Source organism: Vidua macroura, chromosome 4, assembly GCF_024509145.1.
Source record: "Vidua macroura isolate BioBank_ID:100142 chromosome 4, ASM2450914v1, whole genome shotgun sequence".
NCBI classification, from domain to species: Eukaryota; Metazoa; Chordata; class Aves; order Passeriformes; family Viduidae; genus Vidua; species Vidua macroura.
The window spans coordinates 38,111,125-38,131,332 of record NC_071574.1 but is presented as its reverse complement, the minus strand read 5'-3'; the positions used below and the strand labels follow the sequence as shown (position 1 = coordinate 38,131,332).

The 20,208-nt window shown below is 35.6% G+C and overlaps 1 protein-coding gene across 4 annotated transcripts in view; it reads left to right on the top strand.

Moving 5' to 3' along the window:
- GLRA3 (glycine receptor alpha 3) overlaps positions 1-20,208 on the top strand; it is an 81,669-nt gene that overhangs the window by 39,331 nt on the left and 22,130 nt on the right. For all 4 annotated transcript variants that reach the window (XM_053975777.1, XM_053975778.1, XM_053975780.1 and 1 more), the window contains 3 exons: positions 6,086-6,309; positions 8,990-9,072; positions 19,103-19,240. In XM_053975777.1, the coding sequence (XP_053831752.1) occupies positions 6,086-6,309; positions 8,990-9,072; positions 19,103-19,240 (445 nt within the window). The remainder of the gene's footprint in view (positions 1-6,085; positions 6,310-8,989; positions 9,073-19,102; positions 19,241-20,208) is intronic.

Here is a 20,208-nt window from a genome sequence, read left to right as displayed (position 1 = left end):
AAGCAAACAAAACCAAACTAAAACCCCAAAAATTAACAAAAAACTCCAAACCTCTAGAAATATCAAAAACATTAATACACACCTTAACATCTACTGCTCAGAGGAGATGGTCATTCAAATCCATCAACAGTCTTTTAGTCTGAAAAGCTCAAGTAATTTTTAAATCTTCCTGAGATCAGAGGCAAGTTAGTTCTCACCTAAACCTCCCATCAATATGGGCTGTCCTACTTAATGGAGGGAGCAGGAGCACCCACAATTTTCAATATAGACTAGGATTAGAGCTTTTTTCCAGGAACTGAACAGGCCTTATTGCTCATCCTCAGCCTTCAAGGGCTGAAATCTAGACATCCTAATCACTTCAGGCAGGACCAGACAGGAAAGTTTTCCATGTGTTTGCATGTGGAACTGAATCCTTTTCCTTATACAGAAGAATCACAGGAAGATTAGAAACAAAAATTGCAAGAAGTCATTTTCCTAAGGCACATCCATGAAGACATTGGTGTCTGAGGGAGGAATCATGTGGTTCTAGAAAATTCACAAAGTTGCTTTGTACTAAAGAAGTGGTACAGTACTGCAGTTGCTCTCAGCCTTTCTATGGGTTCTGTAACTCCAGAGTCAGAACAACAAAGACATCCTTAGTTTTACCCACTGCCAAAATCAGTTCTGGAAAGAGAGATCCCACCTATGGAAATATCCAGCAACAGATCACCGAGAAGAATTCTCTGTGCCATAGACAAACTCTTTATCATAATTAACAGTGTATCTGCATTGCTTCTTGTAATGAATGCCCTACAGGTCTTCAGTACAGGAAAGCATGTTCTCTGGGATGTTTGGCATTAGTCAAATATTGGTACTCTGACACAGATTGAATGTGTCAATTAAAGCTAAATACTAAGCAATTGATTTAAATCACAGTTAATTTCTCTTTAGCTGCTATGGTAAATCTTTGACAGATTAATGAGTTACAGTTAATGGTGGAGCATGAAGCTTGTTGCAATTGGTTTTCACTCATTAATTGAAATGCCAAACAGCTTAGATATATGCACTATCCTTACTCCAGTTCAGCCCTGGAATCATACAATGTTAAGAGATTGGAATGGACCTTAAAGATCAGGAGCAGGGACATCCCCCACTAGACCAGATTGCTGAAAGCCTTTATCCAGCCTGTCCTTGCATGCTGCCAGGATTGCAACATCCAGAACCTCCCTGTTCCAGTGCCTTGCCATTCTCACAGTAAAAAAGTTCTCCATTCAACCTTCTCTTCTCCAGGCTGAACAACTCCAACTTTCTCACCCTATCTTTGTAGCAGAGGTTTTCCTGTCCTCTTATTAACTTTGTGGCGCTCCTCTGGACTTGCTCAAACAGTTCCCTTCTTAAGCTGGGAACACAGGAACTTTAAACAGTACTCCAATAATAGTGCAAAGATGTAATATAAAATAAATAATCCCCTTTTTTACTATAATAAATAAGACCAATGAAAATATCACCAGCATCTGTTAGCATAAGATAATAGATGAACCATTTCAGAATTGAAAGTCTTAATTTATTGAAAGTTAAGGAAGGATATTCTTGTCTTTAGATTTAATTGTTTTCTCCCTCCCCTTTGATATACTTACAGAAAGCAACCAAGTAATAAATTAAATCATAAGTCCTTTGCATTATCAATTTAAAGAAATACAGCTTTTCATGTATACTTTCACAGAACTGACTGCCCTGTACAAGCCTGTATCACCCTTCCCTGCACTTTCTTTTAAATATCCTTTTGTACAGATAAGGATGCACCATCCTTAGTCATCTCAGTAATGATGGAACACCAACGATTAAGCATGAGGGAAATACAAGGCAATCCTTCAGAATACAAAAACTGTATTTGCATTTCTCAAATGTGAGTGAGAATTTCACAGTTCTTCTCCTACTTTGATTTTGCAATGGCATTGGTAACCTGCATGGAAAATGACTTGACAATTTGAGTGGTTAAATTGTCAAAGGCATATTGAAATTGTTAGCTGAAAAACGTTTGGTCCAGTCTGAAATTTTCAGCTATGTGAAGGAAAACTAGAAAATTCCATCAATTTGGACAAAGTAATTAATTACCTAATGTGCAGCCACAGTGCTTAAGAACAGTGAATAAATTTAAAATGGAAAGATGTTATTATTACAAAGTACTATTATGCCTCAGGTCATCCTGTCTAATTATACCAGTCAAGGCAGCAATAAAAAGCATGTTAAGTTGCATGTTTTTCAGACACCAAGACAGTTACTTTGGAATATCTCAGCAGTAAAAATTAAAACTATCAATGTGTTCTGCAACATAGAAGCTTTTCTTGTAAGGTAGTGAAAATGAGCTTTCATTACAAGCGTCATAGTTACACATGAAGAAAAAATTTTCCACAAGAACAATATTTGTTATAGTGTCTTAAGTTTACTCTTAACAGTATTCTTCCAAAGTCTGTAAGATTTCCATGTTAAAATTTTACAGTGAGTTAAAACAAGTGAAGGAAGAATCATGTGACCACATTATGCAAAAGATAAGTCTAGATTTCACTTAGAAGTATATATTAGGTAAAAATATCATAATATTTGGCATGGCAACAGAGAGAGTTCTGTAATTTGTGCACGAAATTCTGAAGACTTGGTTCAAATAACACCATACAAAAATTATGAGAATGGGTGATATCCAGTGTTCAAATGAGGGGCATATTTTGGAATCTCTCAGATCTAGAAGGATTCCACATGAAGTGCATATGAAAAATGCATTAAAGAAATAGTGAGAATTAGGAAATTAGTTTCTTGAGGACTTGTGCAAAAATCTCCATAAAGCTACATTCTGTATGTTGTGGTAATATAGCTCTATCTGTACAAGTATAACGAAGTAGAAATAAAAATATCTTGTAAGTGTTTCAGATTTTACTGTGCTGGAAATTACTAATCAAAACGTTAGTACCGAGATCCATAGTGGCCTGAGCCTTGGCATGGACAGCAAAGACCAATTACCTGACCTCCAATTTTTATTTTATTGAGCCTTATTAAGCAGGTGAACAACATCCTGACCCTCTAAGAAGGTTCACCTTGTGCTAAGGTTTTGAAGTATGGTGAAACCAGTGCTGACCCATGTCTCTCTCGTTCTGTAGAACCAGGGTACAGAAGCTGTTCAGACAATGGCAGCCTTGAGGTTACAGATGAGGCTGTGGAAGTCACCACAACTGAAATAATGATTTCTCCCTCCCCTCAAGGAACTTTTCTGTCACAGTTATTTGAATTAGGAGGCATCCTTTCAGGCAAATAGCACATGAGAATACAGAGCCTCTCATAGGATAACAAATCAATTCAGGCAGTTTGATTCTGGTGCCTGTGTTTGCATCAAACAACCCTACTTGTTTAAAGCAGTTAGGCCTTGTGCTCATAATGTGTATTTATAAACTGAGATGATGAATACTTGTCCTTCATAAAATAGCAGTCAGATATATCTCTTTCCTTTTGATAGATTAGGATTTTTTTTTTTAAAGTGAATAATGAGTGCCAATTTAAGGCAGAGTTTTCAAGGGAGATAACAATGAAAAATATCTCCAGTTTCTTCAGTGAGTAAAGCTTAACCAGGACTTTTTTAATCTTAAAAGCTGGAAACAATTTAAACCAATAAACTTTACTCATATTGACATACAGAATAACTTAATATAATCCTGAAAGGATTCTATCATTTGTTATTCTCCATTTTCCTTTTTCTGTCTCACACATGTGAAAAGACCTTTACTCTATAACTAATCCTGTCCATAAACTCTTCATAGTCTACTGAGAAAAGTAAAGTAAATAGACATACCTCAGGTTATATAATGTAAAATATAAAGCTTGGGTTGGGCTGAAATACAAAGTCCTGAGAGCTGCAGTGCTCCCACCCCAGTGCCCCAGGTTTAGAGCTGTTTCCTTCAGTGCAAGGATCACCCATGCTGGGAAAGGCAGTTGGAGTTATCATTGCTCCCACATCCTTCTTCCTCCTGTCCTTTTGATTTTATACAGCAATCTGGAATGGAAACTGGTCCTACATGGTATTTGGGATGTCATGCGAAGAAATTAGAATATTTAAGGGGTTATTCCCTCTTACTAGAAGACACCAAAAATATAGTTCTGTGAGCACTGAGGCATAGCTTGTCTAATTTTGTCTTATTTTGAAAATACACAGAAAATACAGGTTTGTTTCTACATCTGTAAAGTACAAATACCTGGCTCTGGTTTTATCACATCACAGTACTAATTATAAAATATACCAACAGGTTTTCGTAAGAGCTTTTTATGACTTTTGAGGCTGTCCCAACCCATGATGAAAAAGAAAATGTCTTTCAGTCCTTTCCTGAAAGAGGTTGGGGTGTATTTGTGTGTGTGTAACAAATTAATTAAGAGCTTATTTCTTTAAATAAAGCAGTTGATTAACAATTCCAATGCATTTAATGTTGCATGCTTCCATTTTGTCAGAGAGCCTTTTTCCTCTGCTGGAAACAGTAATCTGAATTAATTTAATTTTTCAGGGGTAGTTTTCTACTTACTTTCTTTGTGCTAAAAAATTTTTAAGTTATGTGAACATAAAATTCTTTACTGGGACTTTCTCTACATGATTTGCAAGTATTGGCAAGTATTGGCAGTACTTGGTAAGCATGTTTTTAGCATATTTGGCAACCCTTACTTACTCAGTCAAGTTGAGTAATTAAATTGACCAAAACAGCAGGATGCTGAAGATATGAAAAACTGTTTCTCATTAATAAATGCTGCATATTGAGGTTCCTGTTGTCCTTTATTATCTCTGTTGGCATGATTCTTCCCACTACATGGCTGCATGCTCCAAATTTCCTAAGAGAAATATCAATAAAATGCTGGATTTTTAACCAACAATTTCTATACCAACGGGGTTTTAACTAGTTATTCTAACCTATGAAAACTAGAATCCATAGTTTTTGGCTAAATTTTATTTCTCAGCCCTGTATACTTAATTTCCTATCCTAACTCAAAAAATTTCCTTGTTAAAATTAATTTTCATAATCGTTTTCAACCATAAAAAAGTGATTTATTTTACTTCTGCTATATTTAGAAGTGTCATGTAAGGTCTGACATCCAGTTGCCATTTTCTCCCTGCAGCTAACCTATCTTTTTCTCTATTTTATTTTGATCTTTTTCATTAATGCAGTTCAAATAATGAGGAAAATCTTATTATGACCAATAAAAGTATAGTTCCTATGCCCTTATGTTCAGTCTCAGTTCTAAACGTAATGCAATGAGAAGCTATTATTCACCTTCATGTAAAACCAAGTCTTTTCAGAGTGGTAAAGTTGTAAGAAATTGGAGCCATAAATACATTTCTGACAGAATGTATGTGCAGCTTCAAAATGACTTCCAGAAGTCTGAAGCACTCACTCATCTTTACTATAAAAGCCCTCTTGATTAAGACAGGACTTTCTGTAGAAATTCAGGTGACCGCACTTGTGGCTAATCTAATTTATCATAAAGACTTATAGTGTCTCTACCCTATTTGAAGAGAGGAGGAGCATGTGCCCTCCTCAGACTGCTGTATGGCAAGTTATTGCTCACACAATGTTCAATAGGGAACTGAGGCACGGAAAGCTTATATGGTAGGTCTAAAACAAATAAGGATTAGAGAGAGAGGAAAAAAAAATTAATTTAACTTCCCTTACGGTGGGAGAGATTCTCACTGACAGAGAGAGAGGGAAGTAGGAATACCTCTGCCAGGGTTTGAGCAGAAAAAGGTGATACCATAAAACTCTTTTTATGCTTCTCATTTCAAATTCAAGACAAATTTGTGATAGAGTAGGTAGATAGATAGGGTAGAGTTATATGGAATTATATGAACTGTACATGGAGGTTGGATTTCCTTATCTTTGGATTTTTTTCGATTTCCCTGAAATGCATCTTTATTCTTATCCATTGTGTCCCTACTAATATAAATAGGTATCATTCTGGCATTCAGCTAAGTAATTCTTTTGTCATCCACAGATGGACGGGGGATTACATGGCTAAGAAATGAAATAAAAGCTAAATCCCTATGCTTAATAAAGCTTTGCTTGTTTTCTGTTTCATTCAGGATTACCGAGTGAACATTTTTCTCCGTCAGAATTGGAATGATCCACGCCTCGCATACAGTGAATATCCAGATGATTCTTTAGATTTAGATCCATCCATGCTGGATTCCATTTGGAAACCTGATTTATTCTTTGCTAATGAAAAAGGTGCCAACTTTCATGAAGTTACAACAGATAATAAATTGTTGCGGATTTTCAAAAATGGAAATGTACTTTATTCCATCAGGTGAGTCTCTAATCTAATGGGCTTTTTTCAGATAGAAGGTCAAAAGTATAATTAGGATTTTCTAAAACATATATTCAGTTGCTAGTCATGCAGAACTATTATGTGTAAGTTTTGAATGCAGAATTTTGTCAACATTCATTGTTTATATTAAAATAGAAAACGATCACTCATTAGGCATGCACATAGTAAAAGTAATAAGAAAAGTATCTTTCCCATTTTAAAGTACAGGTACTGAGCCTAGAGGAACTAGGATACTGCACAGAACAAACAATCCTGTAGTATTATAATCTGAGTTGGCCTATGTATGAGTTTCACAGTCTGTGGCCTCCAATGTCATGACAGTCCAACGTTACTTCTCTTCCCCCTTTCTGGATATTGCAGTTGCACTTCAACCTGAAAACATGGCCTGTTTGAGGAAGTATGACATTTAAAGATTAGTCTTTTACTCATCTCTGAGGATGGAGAGAAAACTGGAAAGTAAATTTTTGAAAAGGTTTTAAGCTGAAAGCAGTAATCATAAGTATTGACAAAATCTAATTGTCCCACTTTTCTTCCCACCACTTTCCTTTTAATACAAACATCAGTAGGCATTTTACCACTGTCTTCAAAAGCCCAATCTAATGAGAAACACATTAGATATAAGTATGTTAATGCTCCACTAGATTTGTTATTGAAGCAGTGACTCATTTGTGCAAAATGTTACTCTTTTCAAAATAAATATACTATTGTCCACTCAGTGTTTTGCTTTGCATGCTTTTATGACACTGAATTAATGTGTAATTAGACTCTTTGAAGAGACATGGGGAATCCGTAAAAACTTTGTATACTGGAGAGAAAGAAAACCTTATGACTTGCATGGATGTGTCAGTGGCAAGAATCTCCTTCCAGTGCCATTAGGCAGCACTTTTCCAAGCTTACACAAGGAGAAAGGATTGGGTTAAAATTCTTAGGAGAATTTCATATCCAAAAGGAGGTTAGTCTGCCACTCTGGGAACATAATCAGTTTTCAGTGTCACAACATGTATTCTGTCACTTAAAACAGATTCAAAGCAGGTTAAAAGGATTCCTTCTATGGATTCAAGTAGAAATAGATCTAAATCAATTATCTGCAGACTGTCTGAGTCACCTCAAGATGCACTGGCTGTTGTTCCACTCTAATCAAATAACTCCCCACCTAGCCCAGCTCCTTCCAAATACACACAGCACATAGTATAGGCCCCACCATTCAGCTGAAACAAGTTGGATTGCAACTTCAATACAATTCAGACCAAGTTCATGGCCACATGAAATGGGGTGAAAAGCCCCAAGGGTGAGAAATATTATTATATTAAATTATAAAGGCAAAGATCAACTGTGCTGAAAGAAGATACCAGATAGTTCCTCTGTTTCTTATGAAGCCAGAAAGTTTATTGCATTGAATCAATTCAGACAAGAAAATAATGGAAAGTAACAGTTCCTGATTCAAGGAGTACTTAATATAAAATACTAAGATGTTTACTGAAGCACAAAGTCCAGGTGCCTCTGAAATAACTTGCTGTGTTACCAGCCTACTAGCCAGAATTTGCCTTTGGAACTATTTTTAACAGCATGGGAATTGGGGATGGGTCTGACTTCCCTCCTCAGACTCTCCTGATGCAGCTCTGTCACTGTCTGGCTAAACAGAAATTATAGCAACAATGAATCAAGGAGGTTTGATCACTAACAACAACAACAAAAAAATGGTAAAAAATAGGGAAAATAAATATACATACTTGCCAGCTACCACCCACCTCACTTTACCCCCAGTGCCAAAAACAGGGGAGTGGGCACAAGAGAGGGGGATTAGAGCACTGCCATGCTAGAAGAGCCTTATGTGTAAGCAATTGAACTGAAGCTCCTCAGGTGTTTGTAGGACATTCTATCAACTGAACTGATTAATGAAGGTAGAGTCATGGCCCTGAATCATTAATGGATACCTAGGCATGGCCAGGGAGGGAAAACATATGCCTTTATCTCTTATAAATTCTTCTTTCTGATTCCTCAGAGTTCTACTCGAAAGATAAATTATTGTAAATAATTTACAAATTATTCTAATAAATAATAAAATATTTTTTTTAATTTAAAATTTAAAAATACCTCTTTTGCCTATTATAATTTGCAGAGAATTTCACAGAAAGTATTTGGATTAACACTGATGCACAGCTACAGTTCAAAATTGCTGCCATATTTCAGTTTACCATCAATATAATAAAATGTTTCTTTAAATCTTTGTGTTGACATTTTAAGCACCTTATTTTAGGACAGTAACACATAAAACCATTTTTCCACTATGACAGCTGACATATGCTATGAAATTCTTGCAAATTTGGGTAAGTTTTATGCCAAGGATTTGAAATACTGGAACAGTCCAATAATTCTGCTGTAGCACAAAAAGGCACAGTGTTGCTGCATTCCTTTCGACTTCTCATTAATTAGGCAACCCTAGTGAAAAATTTAGTCTTCTAAAAGTCTGTAATTTTTTTTCCATGTTGTTATACTAGGCTGAGTTAGAGGGTTCAGCTAATAGAGACCTTTCTTGAGAGCTTCCTACTGAAACATGTATTCTATTTCTAATTGCTTCCATTGAATTAATGCATTCTTCCTGCACAGTTCTATGGCTTTTTTGGGGGGTATGTTTTAATGGTTTTTTGTGTTCTTTCAGATTGACTTTAACACTTTCCTGTCCGATGGATCTCAAAAATTTTCCAATGGACGTGCAAACATGTATAATGCAGCTGGAAAGCTGTAAGTTTGCCTAGCGTATTATCCTTTACCTACTTTTGCAGGGATTACAACAGCTATACAGGAGGTAGGAAAACCCCTTGTAGTGGTACAAGAACAAATTTTCAAAATCAATCTTCTATTTTATCAATAGAGTCTGTGAAAGATACATGATTTTAAGAGGAAGATGTTCTTTCATACCTATTTGAACTGAAAATCAAGAGTTTTGTGTAAATCTGAAGTTACCATTAAACTCGGTGACAGTTTATACAAAATTTCTGCATATAGGGTTTCACCATAAGTCTTTCTGTGTTCACACATGCAGGAGATAAATAATATGGAGAGCATAAAGGAAACATAAGAATAACTTAAAGAAGTGATTGATGGGACTTTATTTGAAATAAAATTATTCTAACATATCATGTATTTTATTTATCATCTACCTTGATATCTTGATACTTAAAAGAGGATGGAAAGTATAAAGCAGCTATGCCATTTCAAGGCATGAACACACTCACAAAAGGAGAAATCAACTATTCTGTCTGATGCATTATATTCTCATTTTCCTTGTGATATAAAGTATTTGGGAATTGCTCTTTCCTTTAAGTTGAGAGGACTTTGAAGGAGAGCTGTAGCAGAGAAATTCTCCTAACGATGCAAAGAACAAAAATAAATAATTCTTTGAAAGCTTCCAGCAATCTGAAGTTGGTGAAAATGAATGACAGGAGCAAGACAGATTAAGTATTCATCTGAAAGATCTAGATTTACAATTTTAGGGCCAATAAGTAAAATATTTCAAAAATAATATAATTGTGCATATAGAACGAACATACTGGATTATTTGAAATATATCATAGATCAGAAACACAACAACCATAATTTTATTAACATTTTTTTTGAGATTTTTTCTTCTTTTACTGGAACAAAGCAGCACCTAGGGGAAAGGGAGGTAATTATCTATCAGTCAGTGTGTCAGAACTGTTTGTTGTATGGTATGCTATTTATAGACACTTGCAGGGTGAGTATAAAAGCCAGATCTATCTTTTATTACAATGGACAGATGGTAACATTATGAAGCAGCCTTTCAATATGAGGGCAACAGCTGAATCTGACAGCAGAAATTTTCTTGACTAAAATGGAGAGATCATTATTTGCTGCAAATGTCAAGGAAATTAGGACAATATTATATATCCAGCAAAACTCTACAGCCAACCTGAGCAGACAATCCTACTGATAACCTATGTCATGTGTATAATTAATGTGACTAAACAAAGGTTAATAGGAGGCAGTTGCATCAGAGTACATGCAGATGGCAGGTATACTCACTAAATATAATTATGCTTCAAAGAGAAAGTATCATAGTGTTTGACTGAGCAAGCAAAATGTATCATTAAAAAATGCTTTAAAAAGTTATTAAGCTTTTGCTTTAACAGCTTCATAAAATTCAGCTGCATTTTTCCTCTCTTTCAGCTGTTGTGAGGACAGGTCAGACAACAACTGGGTATTCTTGAACAAACAGGCATCTGAATTGCTTTAGAAAAACCTTGCAGGAGCCCACAGTTCCCACAGACTACACCACAGGGAACCAACATTTATTAGTTGAATGGCACTGTAGATGTTCTACTGTATTTTCCAGCAGAACATTTTTCACTGAAGTCTTGCTTTTAATCATTGAGTTCAGTGGGAGTAAATTCCCAGCTGCACATTCACATGGTAAAGAGAGGTTCTCACAAAAGAAGAGCTGAAGAAAATACAGATGAGTGCTTCAAATTCTTTATTCACAGAGAAAGATCAAATTTGACTTCATAAGGAAGTTGCAAGTAATAAAGCTTTTCCCATATTGCCTTGTCTAATTCTATTTTACCTGTAACTCCAGACATCAAAAAACAGACTATGGGAAAAGATGATGGCCTAAGGCAGAAAGTTTTGCAGCATGTGGGAAGTCTGGATATGCTTACATGTCTGACAGCAGAATAACCAGTTAGGTTTGCAAGAATAAGGCAGCAGTTCCCTGAAATTATTTTGGAACAGATCCAAAACAGATATGTACAGTGACCTAAGTTCCAAGATCCTAGACCTTTGAGAGCAGGAATTCACTTGTCCATAGCGAGTTTCTCTGTACAGGAAAACGGGAAAGGAAATAAACAACTTAGAAGTGTTACAAAACATATCTACATTCCAGGAAGAGTAACCAGGTTAAAAAAAAAAAAAAAAAAAAAAAGGAGTTTATATGAGAGTGAACTCTGACCAATTTCCAAAACTTAGGAAAGGATGAGCAGAAACTTTCAGATTTCAGACTCTCTGGCTAAAAGGCATCTAGTTCTATTTAAAATTTTAAAAGAGAAAAGGACGGTGGGTACATTTGGCATTTTCCCAGGCTTCACATCAAATCTCCTGAGGTAAGAACTAACATAATCCTGAGAGCCTGATTCCACCCAAGCATCTCTAATTTCTAGGCCACAGTGTCATACTCTGCTCTGGCTGTCTGCCTTGCATTTTTTGGTACACAGTGAGACAATGTAAACAGAGGGATCAAAGCAGTAACCCTGTGGTTAATGGCTTGTCTGGGGAAGTGGAAGACATTTGGGTTCAAAACAGAAAACACAGTCCTCTCATGTCCTGAGTGAATGATCTGACCACCAGGCTATATTATTAGAAACCAAAGTGTTTGCAGGAGCAAAACAGCAGTAGCCATGCTTCCAGATGTTTCTTTTTGAAGTGGTGATCATTGCTGTTTTTTCCAAGTTGTGTAGGACATTGTACATTATGAATTTACAAGGCCTATTTGTCTCACAGTTTCTGTAAACTGTGTCTGATCTTGCAAGCCTTGATCCAGAATATGTCACTAAGAAAATTAGAATAAATCACTATCACTCATCTCTTTTTTTTACTCATCTTACCACCGGGTTGCAAATACTGACAATTATAACCAACAGATCATGGGGTTTGTTTTCTTTCCTTTAATTAGCAATTTCTTTCAGTACTAGATACTTTCCTTCAGTATTGATACTGTTGCTCCATCATAGAAAGGTCTAAGAGAAAAAATCATGTACAGCTTTTATTCCCAAATGATATCTTTATTTTTAGCTGGCTCATGTAATGTTTTCTCCAAGGTCAGTCTAAGCAGCTGGATTTGCCCCTGGTAAAAGTACTTCATTAGATCATGAAGTGTCTGAAAAATATTTCAGTAGAAATGTCTTCTATTTTTAAAGGATTTATTTTACCAAATGATTTCTCAGCAGCTAGAATAGCTGTTTTTTTATCTTAGAAAGGGAACAAATGAAAATGCACTTATGAAATAATCCCTTCTACAGTTCTATGCTTTACACCAGGGCAGCCTATAGGTATGTGGGATAATTTTAGTTTTATTCTGCTTGAATAAGATACAAAGAAATGTCAGCTAGATACGTATTTATTTCTGTGGCCTGTCTCCCCAGAAAGAAATGTTTTTCTTTCATATGCTAGAGCCTGTTGTCTTTCTTTTTAAGTTTCTTTTTTACCTCACAGCATTCCTTTACTCATAAATTACAATTATAACTTTATGTGACATTTAATATCCCTGAATTTTCAAAGAATATTGAAAAGACTAAGTTACAAAAGAAAAAATACTGTGAAAAGCAACAATGGTAAGGTATAAAACATTTTCTTACCTCATAATTTTAATTTTATGTTGATTTTTAAATTCAATAGTGGCCCAATTTTTCCCCTTTTGATTTATGGAGGCTTTTTAGTCGTTCTAAGCAGTCATGCTCCTGTCTTCTGGATTGTTAAAGAAAATTCCTTCTGTACTACACGATTCTTATTTACACAATTTCTTTCCCTCCCCCATCTCTAATTTGGATTTTGTACAAATGGAAAGATGGATATGCAGGCTGCACTAGTACAAGTTAATGCATTACAGAAAAGTATGTGCACATTTTTTCTTTCCCACAACAATACAAAGGCAACATAAGAAATATAAAATAACTGGAGTGTATTTCTCATCTGCCAGGGAATTGTCAAGTCTGTACCTGAATGACAGAAATTATGGACACACTAAGTCAATGCCTGTCTGTGCCAGAACGTATAGAACCATACTGCTTCTCTCCTTTCCATTTCAGCAGCACAAAAAATATCAACTGCTCAGGCTGTGGTTTTTATTCTGCAGATGGGTGACTCAAAATATTGTGTCTATCTGAAGTGAGACATGACACACAGCTGCAAAGATCAGGATACTTGTGGTTGTCAGCTCCTGACCAATGCAGGATGAAAGGGCAGTAGGAACTGTACAACTGCTGCTAGAAACTAGCATAAAACTGGAATAAAAGTAATAGCTGAAAACCTATAGGCTTCAGCAAGAATAGTAGGTTTGAGAGATGTGCTAGAGTGCTGAGCTGAAATATTATTCTTTTCAAAAATTCAGGCAAAGAAAAATAAGCCTATAACTCCCCAGGGAGAGATTCCTTCAGAACGACTTAGAGGGCAGTGCAAGGGGCAAACACTTTGCAAAGCAGCTCAGAAGTACATTGAATAAAATCCTGCCTTCTTGGAGCTCCAACACAAATTTAGCTTTGAAATGAATCACAGCTCATTTCTGAAGCTAATATATTTAGTGCGTAATGTAGAAGAATTTGTTCTAACCTCAAGCCAAAACCAGATTCCTTAGCTCTGTCATGTCTTCCCCCTGCTATGCTGCTGGGAATTTAGGGCACAATTCAAATGTCTGTCATGCTCTTAAGAACAGTAATATGCAGGCAGCCTGTCCTGGAGGCAAACTGATGGGATGCCCAACAGAAGGGTAGTGAATAACCCTAGACAACATGAGTGTAGTTCTTGCTTCAATTGGAGACCTAAAGAACTGATGGGTTTGGACCTGTACCTTACTAAAAATTAAAGAAATGAGAATGGAATTTAGATAAATCACTGGGATTAAAAAATAAATGCTGTAGTTAAACTAAACTCTTTTTCAAAAAAAAAAAAATACTCTGCTCAGTTGTTGCATGCTGAGCATGTGTCTGTTTATTGAACACGAGGGAAAGAGTTGGATTTTAATATACCTGTAGGTATTTTAAAATGACACAAGGGAAGCACAGCCTTCCTGTAATGAAAAAGAATGAGTAGAAAATGTACAGGATACATTGATATTCAGCTGGATCACAAGTTTGCTCATGGCTTGGAAAGGTGTGCTAAAGGTGGATGGACAAAGCAAATAAAACAGTGCCAGCAGGGAATTATGTTGGAATTGCCAAGACAATGACAATTCAAAGGTGCAGAGTCTCTAAAGGCACAGGGGAGATGCTTGCCTTGCATAACGTCTTCCTGTAACGGTGTAGTCCTTGGAGAAACAGGAGAAGAGATGTTCTTCAAGACAAACTTGTTGGATGTTCCCTGTCTTGTCTATGAGATAATGGGCTTTTAATGCCTACCACTGATACTGAATTAGCTAAAATAAAGTCTTCCAACTTTTAACATGCAACTGATATAAATATCTTCGTTCCAATAAGTTCTATAGAGTACTGCGGACCAATGTGGGTTGAATGGGACTCTATTTATTTAAGGCAGGCTTTAGTCCTATACTTTCAAAATTGGATGAAGGAAAAGTTTATATTTATTATTAATGATAATGCAAAAAAATTACAAAGATACAGTCTAATTCTTTCTTTCAGGAACCTCATATTAGTGTTGAAAACAACTTGTCAACACCATTTTTGAGAAGATAATTTTTTCTGGGAAAGATGAGTCAGACCAAGAGAAAAGTTTGGTTTTCTGGACACTGTAGATGCCCTTGATACTTAGAAATACTTCAGCAGAATCACATTGTTTTTTCCTGAAATTTTTCCAGAACCTGTAATTGAAAATGCTGAAAATTTTCACTCTAGCTAAACAATTTTCAGTGCTGTCTAAAGGCTAAAGTTACTATATCTGTCTTCTCAACCATCTGCCAGGTTTTTTTTATAGATTACATGAATTAAATAAAATGCCACTTAAATTTAATTTTATTTGCTGTCCAGTTATTCAAAATCCTCCATCAACTATTTCAGGCACAAGTCCTGAGAACTACTTTTCATCAAAGCTTTATCTCTTCCACCTTCTCCCTCTGTTAGTGTGACAGAGTTTTACTTTTGTTTTGTCACATTTATCACCTACTCTGTTTTTGAAAACATCATTTTTTAAAATAATATTTCTTCAGACTAAATCCAAGTTTCCCAATTGTTTCAGGCCTTCTTCCTTTCTAGTAAATTGTAAATGTTCCCTAGTTCATCATATTCATCTCAGGCAGAGCTCTCATTCTGCCATTATATGCTTCACTAGCTAATTACCTGGAATGACTTCAGGCTCCTGAAAATTACTTGTCTCTTTAAGAGAACTATTTGCACAGAGGCTACAGTGCCATGCATTCACACAGTTCTTGATTTTACCTGAGAAATACTCCCCCTGGAAACGTTCTCCTCCTGGAATGATGTCTTTTTCATATAATTACCAACAATTTACCACCTGCTTTTGCATTTTAAATGTGCAAGACCTCAGACTTTGGGTTAATAGAGTGTTAATGTAACCTAACCAGCCCTATAACTCCTGACCACCACTGTTCAAACATAACAAGGTTGTTTTTTCTATCTTTTCTTTATAGTTCCATGAGGCTACCATTTAGATTTTGTATAATTAGTAATACCTTTACAGAATTAAGTAAGAGCGAGTACTGCACAGTAGCCAGACAAAACTAAATACATTGCTAACTGCCCTCTTCTTCAGCCACAGAAGCTGGTGTTTGTTCCATAAAACACAAATTAACAACTCTACTTCCCTTCCCAGCCTTCATTCATTCATGCCCTGCGAAGTCAAACCCTAGTGCACTGCATTTCAGTGACAGAAACCTTTACTGGTCCACTTGATTTAGTTTAGGTTGAGCTGGTCCTGAAGAGCATGCTAGATTATAGCGTCCATTGCTTTCAACTATTCATGTAGAATAAAAGTTTCACTTTTTGCACCAGTGAGCTGCACCCTCATATACTACCTAGGCTAGTGACTGACTGTCCTTTTTTTAACAATAAAATTTATCCACTAGGAATTCCCTACATAACACTGTACTTCCCAGCCACTGGTAATAAAAATATCTGGTAGCAATTTATAATAGTCACCAACACCACCTCATAGTCAAAAAAGAAAAGCTTCTGGTTTAATGAGAGGCTAAATATCATACTGGGTTGCAGTTAATCCCTCATAGGCAGTAAAGAGAAATCTCTTGTTCTTTATAACTGCTGCATATTTCAGTGCAGTTCTTACAAGTTGCATCATATGTCTAACAATGTAACACACATAGCACAAGTTTGTACTGGTAGCCACACATCCATTCAGAGTAAAGCCTTCACATTTCAAGATACACTTTACTGCTCCACTTCCACTCCACAGTGACAGCCATGTAATGGAACACAACTTCTCATATTTTTTATCTCATAGACCATTTGGAAAATACACACAGTATATTTCTAATCTTCAAAAGCAGACCAGTATCAGCAACAGGCATTTAGACTTTTAGTTAAATTTATGCTACTGAATGACATTTTTTAAAAGCTGTTTTAAAGACAATGCACATTTGTTAATCAGGTAGCAAGTAGACAAGAATCAAAAGCTCAGGTGGACTTCAGGTTTAATATTTCTAGAACAGGACAGGGACAGTTATTACAATTAATCAGCAGAGGTTCCAAAATTAGTGTGCCAGGGGACTGTATTTTAGGCTCATTGCATATATAACACCACATACTTAAACCCTAATAGTATAAACACTACACCGTAGTAACCACTGATTGTTTTAAGGAGTGATTTCTATAAAAATGTCTTTTTCCCCTTATGTACAATGCACACAGTACCATGAGCATTCTGAGTGTTAAGCAGTGTGCTATTCAGCAGGTCCTCTTCATAAAATTAATTGAAAAAATACATTTTCTTTTGATTTCATTCAAGCTGATTTAATTTAACATACTAGTGGAAATATTATACTATTCTAAATTTATTTGCTATAACAGAAACTCACATCTCCATTAAGTTCTCTATATTTTAAGACACTTTTAATTTGTGACTATGACCTTGAGTTACAAAACTGAAGTTACAGTTTTGAATGCTAATGCTATATTTGGGCATTTAAAATGTAAACATGACAAAAACTAATTACTACAGCAGCATTTTGAATATGCTGCTATTATTTGTACTATATTGCGTTACAGAAAAATTAGTAGGCAGAGTAGAAAATCAAAATTAAAAGCATGCATTAGAGATTATTGAATTTGATTTAGTGAAATACATTTTGACACAGCAGTTGTTTCTTGCCAGTTCAATGAGTTTTACTCAGGGAACATCACTTCTGGCCATAATCTACATGCTTCAAGTGGTAATCTGCTTTACACACAACTGCTTTTTGTCTGAATTCATGCAAAGTTTGATAAGATATATACTTTTGTTTTTTTTACAGTTTATGGCATTTATTAGTGAATTTTAACTGTGTTTATGGAATATCATGCAAATGATAAGAAAAGCAAGTGTTTTCTTGATATATGCTTGTAGTGATTTGAGCAATGTCCGATTTTAGTTACTTACTTATAAGGATATGGTGGTCTCATTTTTCTCATATTTATCCAGCCTCAAAAAAAAGTGCCAGGTAAATCAACAGTCAGCCTGAGTTCCTGTGAATACCCTGTATAAAGGTTCTCCCAAAAGAAACATCAAGAATTTAGAAGGAAGAAGAAGTGTTGAAAATATTTTTTTCATTTACAACCACTAATTCTTAGCTCCTAGTTTCATTCAACATAGATCAGAAAAGATGAAATTTATCTCAGTTTTCAGGTCAGCAGATCAGGTCATTGAATGCCATTTATAGGTGTATTAAACGAGTAACAAAGTCACTGAATATAATGGGGTAAGATTTATGCCCACGCAGCAAAGAGGTTCATCTTTTACTGAAACTCAAAATATCAGTAATTTTGCACAGTTACTCTTAGAAGGTTCTGAAAAATATTCTTTAAACAGTAATTTGTTACTGAAAGGTTGGAAGAATTTCTAGTTCTCAACAGGTTATTTTCAACAGCTTATTAGTATTGGACTAAAGCAGAAAAGAAATACTGCAGTGAAGCTGAAAGCTATATAAATCAGAAGAAAAAATTCTCCTTTTACCTTCTGGTTCCTTCTAGTATATGTGGCTTAAAATTGAATGAAAATATGAAGCCTTTTTTTTTTTTTTTTTCAGTTGTAATAACCAGAGAAAATTTTTTTAGAAAGAAAATTAGAATGAAATGCCTGATCACATATTCAGAAGAACTAGGGGTATTTTCCCAATGATAAACCATGCAAATATTTATCTGACAGAGGAAAATAGAAGGAAAAAGTCTTTTGCAAAGTCTGGGCCTTGATTAGTATGTCTTTTGCTGTTATAGCTAATCTTATACACATGCATGAGATATGAATAAGTGCAGGAGTCTGAATATTAAAGCTGAGTTCTTATTAATATCATTATATGTCACAGTCAGTTAATATGAGAAGATTATAATCAATTGCTTTCCCATGTCTTTTTCCAGTTTGAGCGAAAAGCAGTTTTTCAATTCAACTAATACTACTGCAGAATTTTGAATTCATTGTTGTCCTTGAACAATTTGCACTTAAGCATTCAAATTGACATAAATCCATAAGCATAACTTTGACAATCCACATTTCACCTCAGGTAAAAGGAGGAAGACATCTGAGTGTAAAGGGCCTATTTTATCCTTCATGGATTGAGGAGAAAAAGTTGTTTCCAAGCACCCAAGAGATTTGGATGTTTAGCTAATTCAAATGCTTTTGTTGAATCCATTAATAGACCATCTAATTATAAGGATTTAAAAGAGTTTCATAAGACAGCTGTTTTGTCTCTTCCAATTCAGTGTGGTATAGAAAGGCAGATAAAAAATTGTGATTAACAGGTACAAGCAGACCCTCTGTATTACCTCCTTTTTATAACATTTACTTAAAATATTTTAATTTGATATGTTACTGCTTTTCAAAGTTTGCAGCAGATTTGGAGTTTATTTGGGTTTTTTCTTTGTTTTAGTTGGATACACAATGAATGATCTCATTTTTGAGTGGCAAGAAAAGGGAGCGGTTCAAGTAGCAGAAGGTCTCACTCTGCCACAGTTTCTGCTGAAAGAAGAAAAGGATTTATGTTACTGCACCAAGCATTACAATACAGGTAGTAAAGTGATTACAACTGAAAATATATTTAACATTTATTGTTATAATAAATGTCACAGTTGGGGTATATTTCAAATGTTCTCACTGAATTCAGAAGAGGGTTAAAACATACAGGTGTTTTGTGCAAGGTAATGCAGTTTTAATAACTGGCAAACAAACCAAAACTACCTGAAGACTGAACAAACTTTAATTTTAGGTACCTTAAGAAAATATGGAGTTGAAATAATTCAGAAACTGTTCAGTCAGGGATTTTACTTGTTCAGGAGGTGCCATGACCACATTTACAATGTGGGATCTGAAGAACTACTGAAATCCAAAGCTCTACATGCAGTGCACTAATCATAGCCTGGCTCAGTCAGGAAAAAGGGACATAGGGCTGCCAAGGCAAGTTATTCCTGCCCTAGTTCAATGTGAATGAGCTGAAAGGATTCTTGGTGTGCAATGGCCATGTGTACAAACCAGACATGAGCATGCAGTGACAGGACAAGGGTGAATGGATTCAAACGGAAAAAGAGTAGGTGTTGATATCAGGTAGAAATTCTTCATTGTGAGGGTGGTGAGGCACTGGAACAGCGTGCCCAGGGAAGTTGTGGCTGCCCCATCCCTGAAAGTGTTCAAGGCCAGGTTGGATGGGGCTCTGAGCAACCTCATCTAGTGAAAGGTGTCCCTGCCCATAGCAGGAGGGTTGGAGCTAGGTGATCTTTAGGGTCTCTCAACTCGAGCCATTCTATAATTCTCTAATTCTATAATTCTATGATACTGAATTGAAGGTTTGTTGAACTGAGTTATTTAGCTCATCTCTGGGATAATTTGAAAAAGGAGGGGATTAACATAAATAATATTGTTATTATGTTTATATTTTAATTGTGAAAAACTATTTCAATAACTGAACAATCACAAGCACAATAATCCTGAAAAGCAAAGCCTAAGAATGCACAGTTTATATATTCTCTTAAGGAAAAAAGA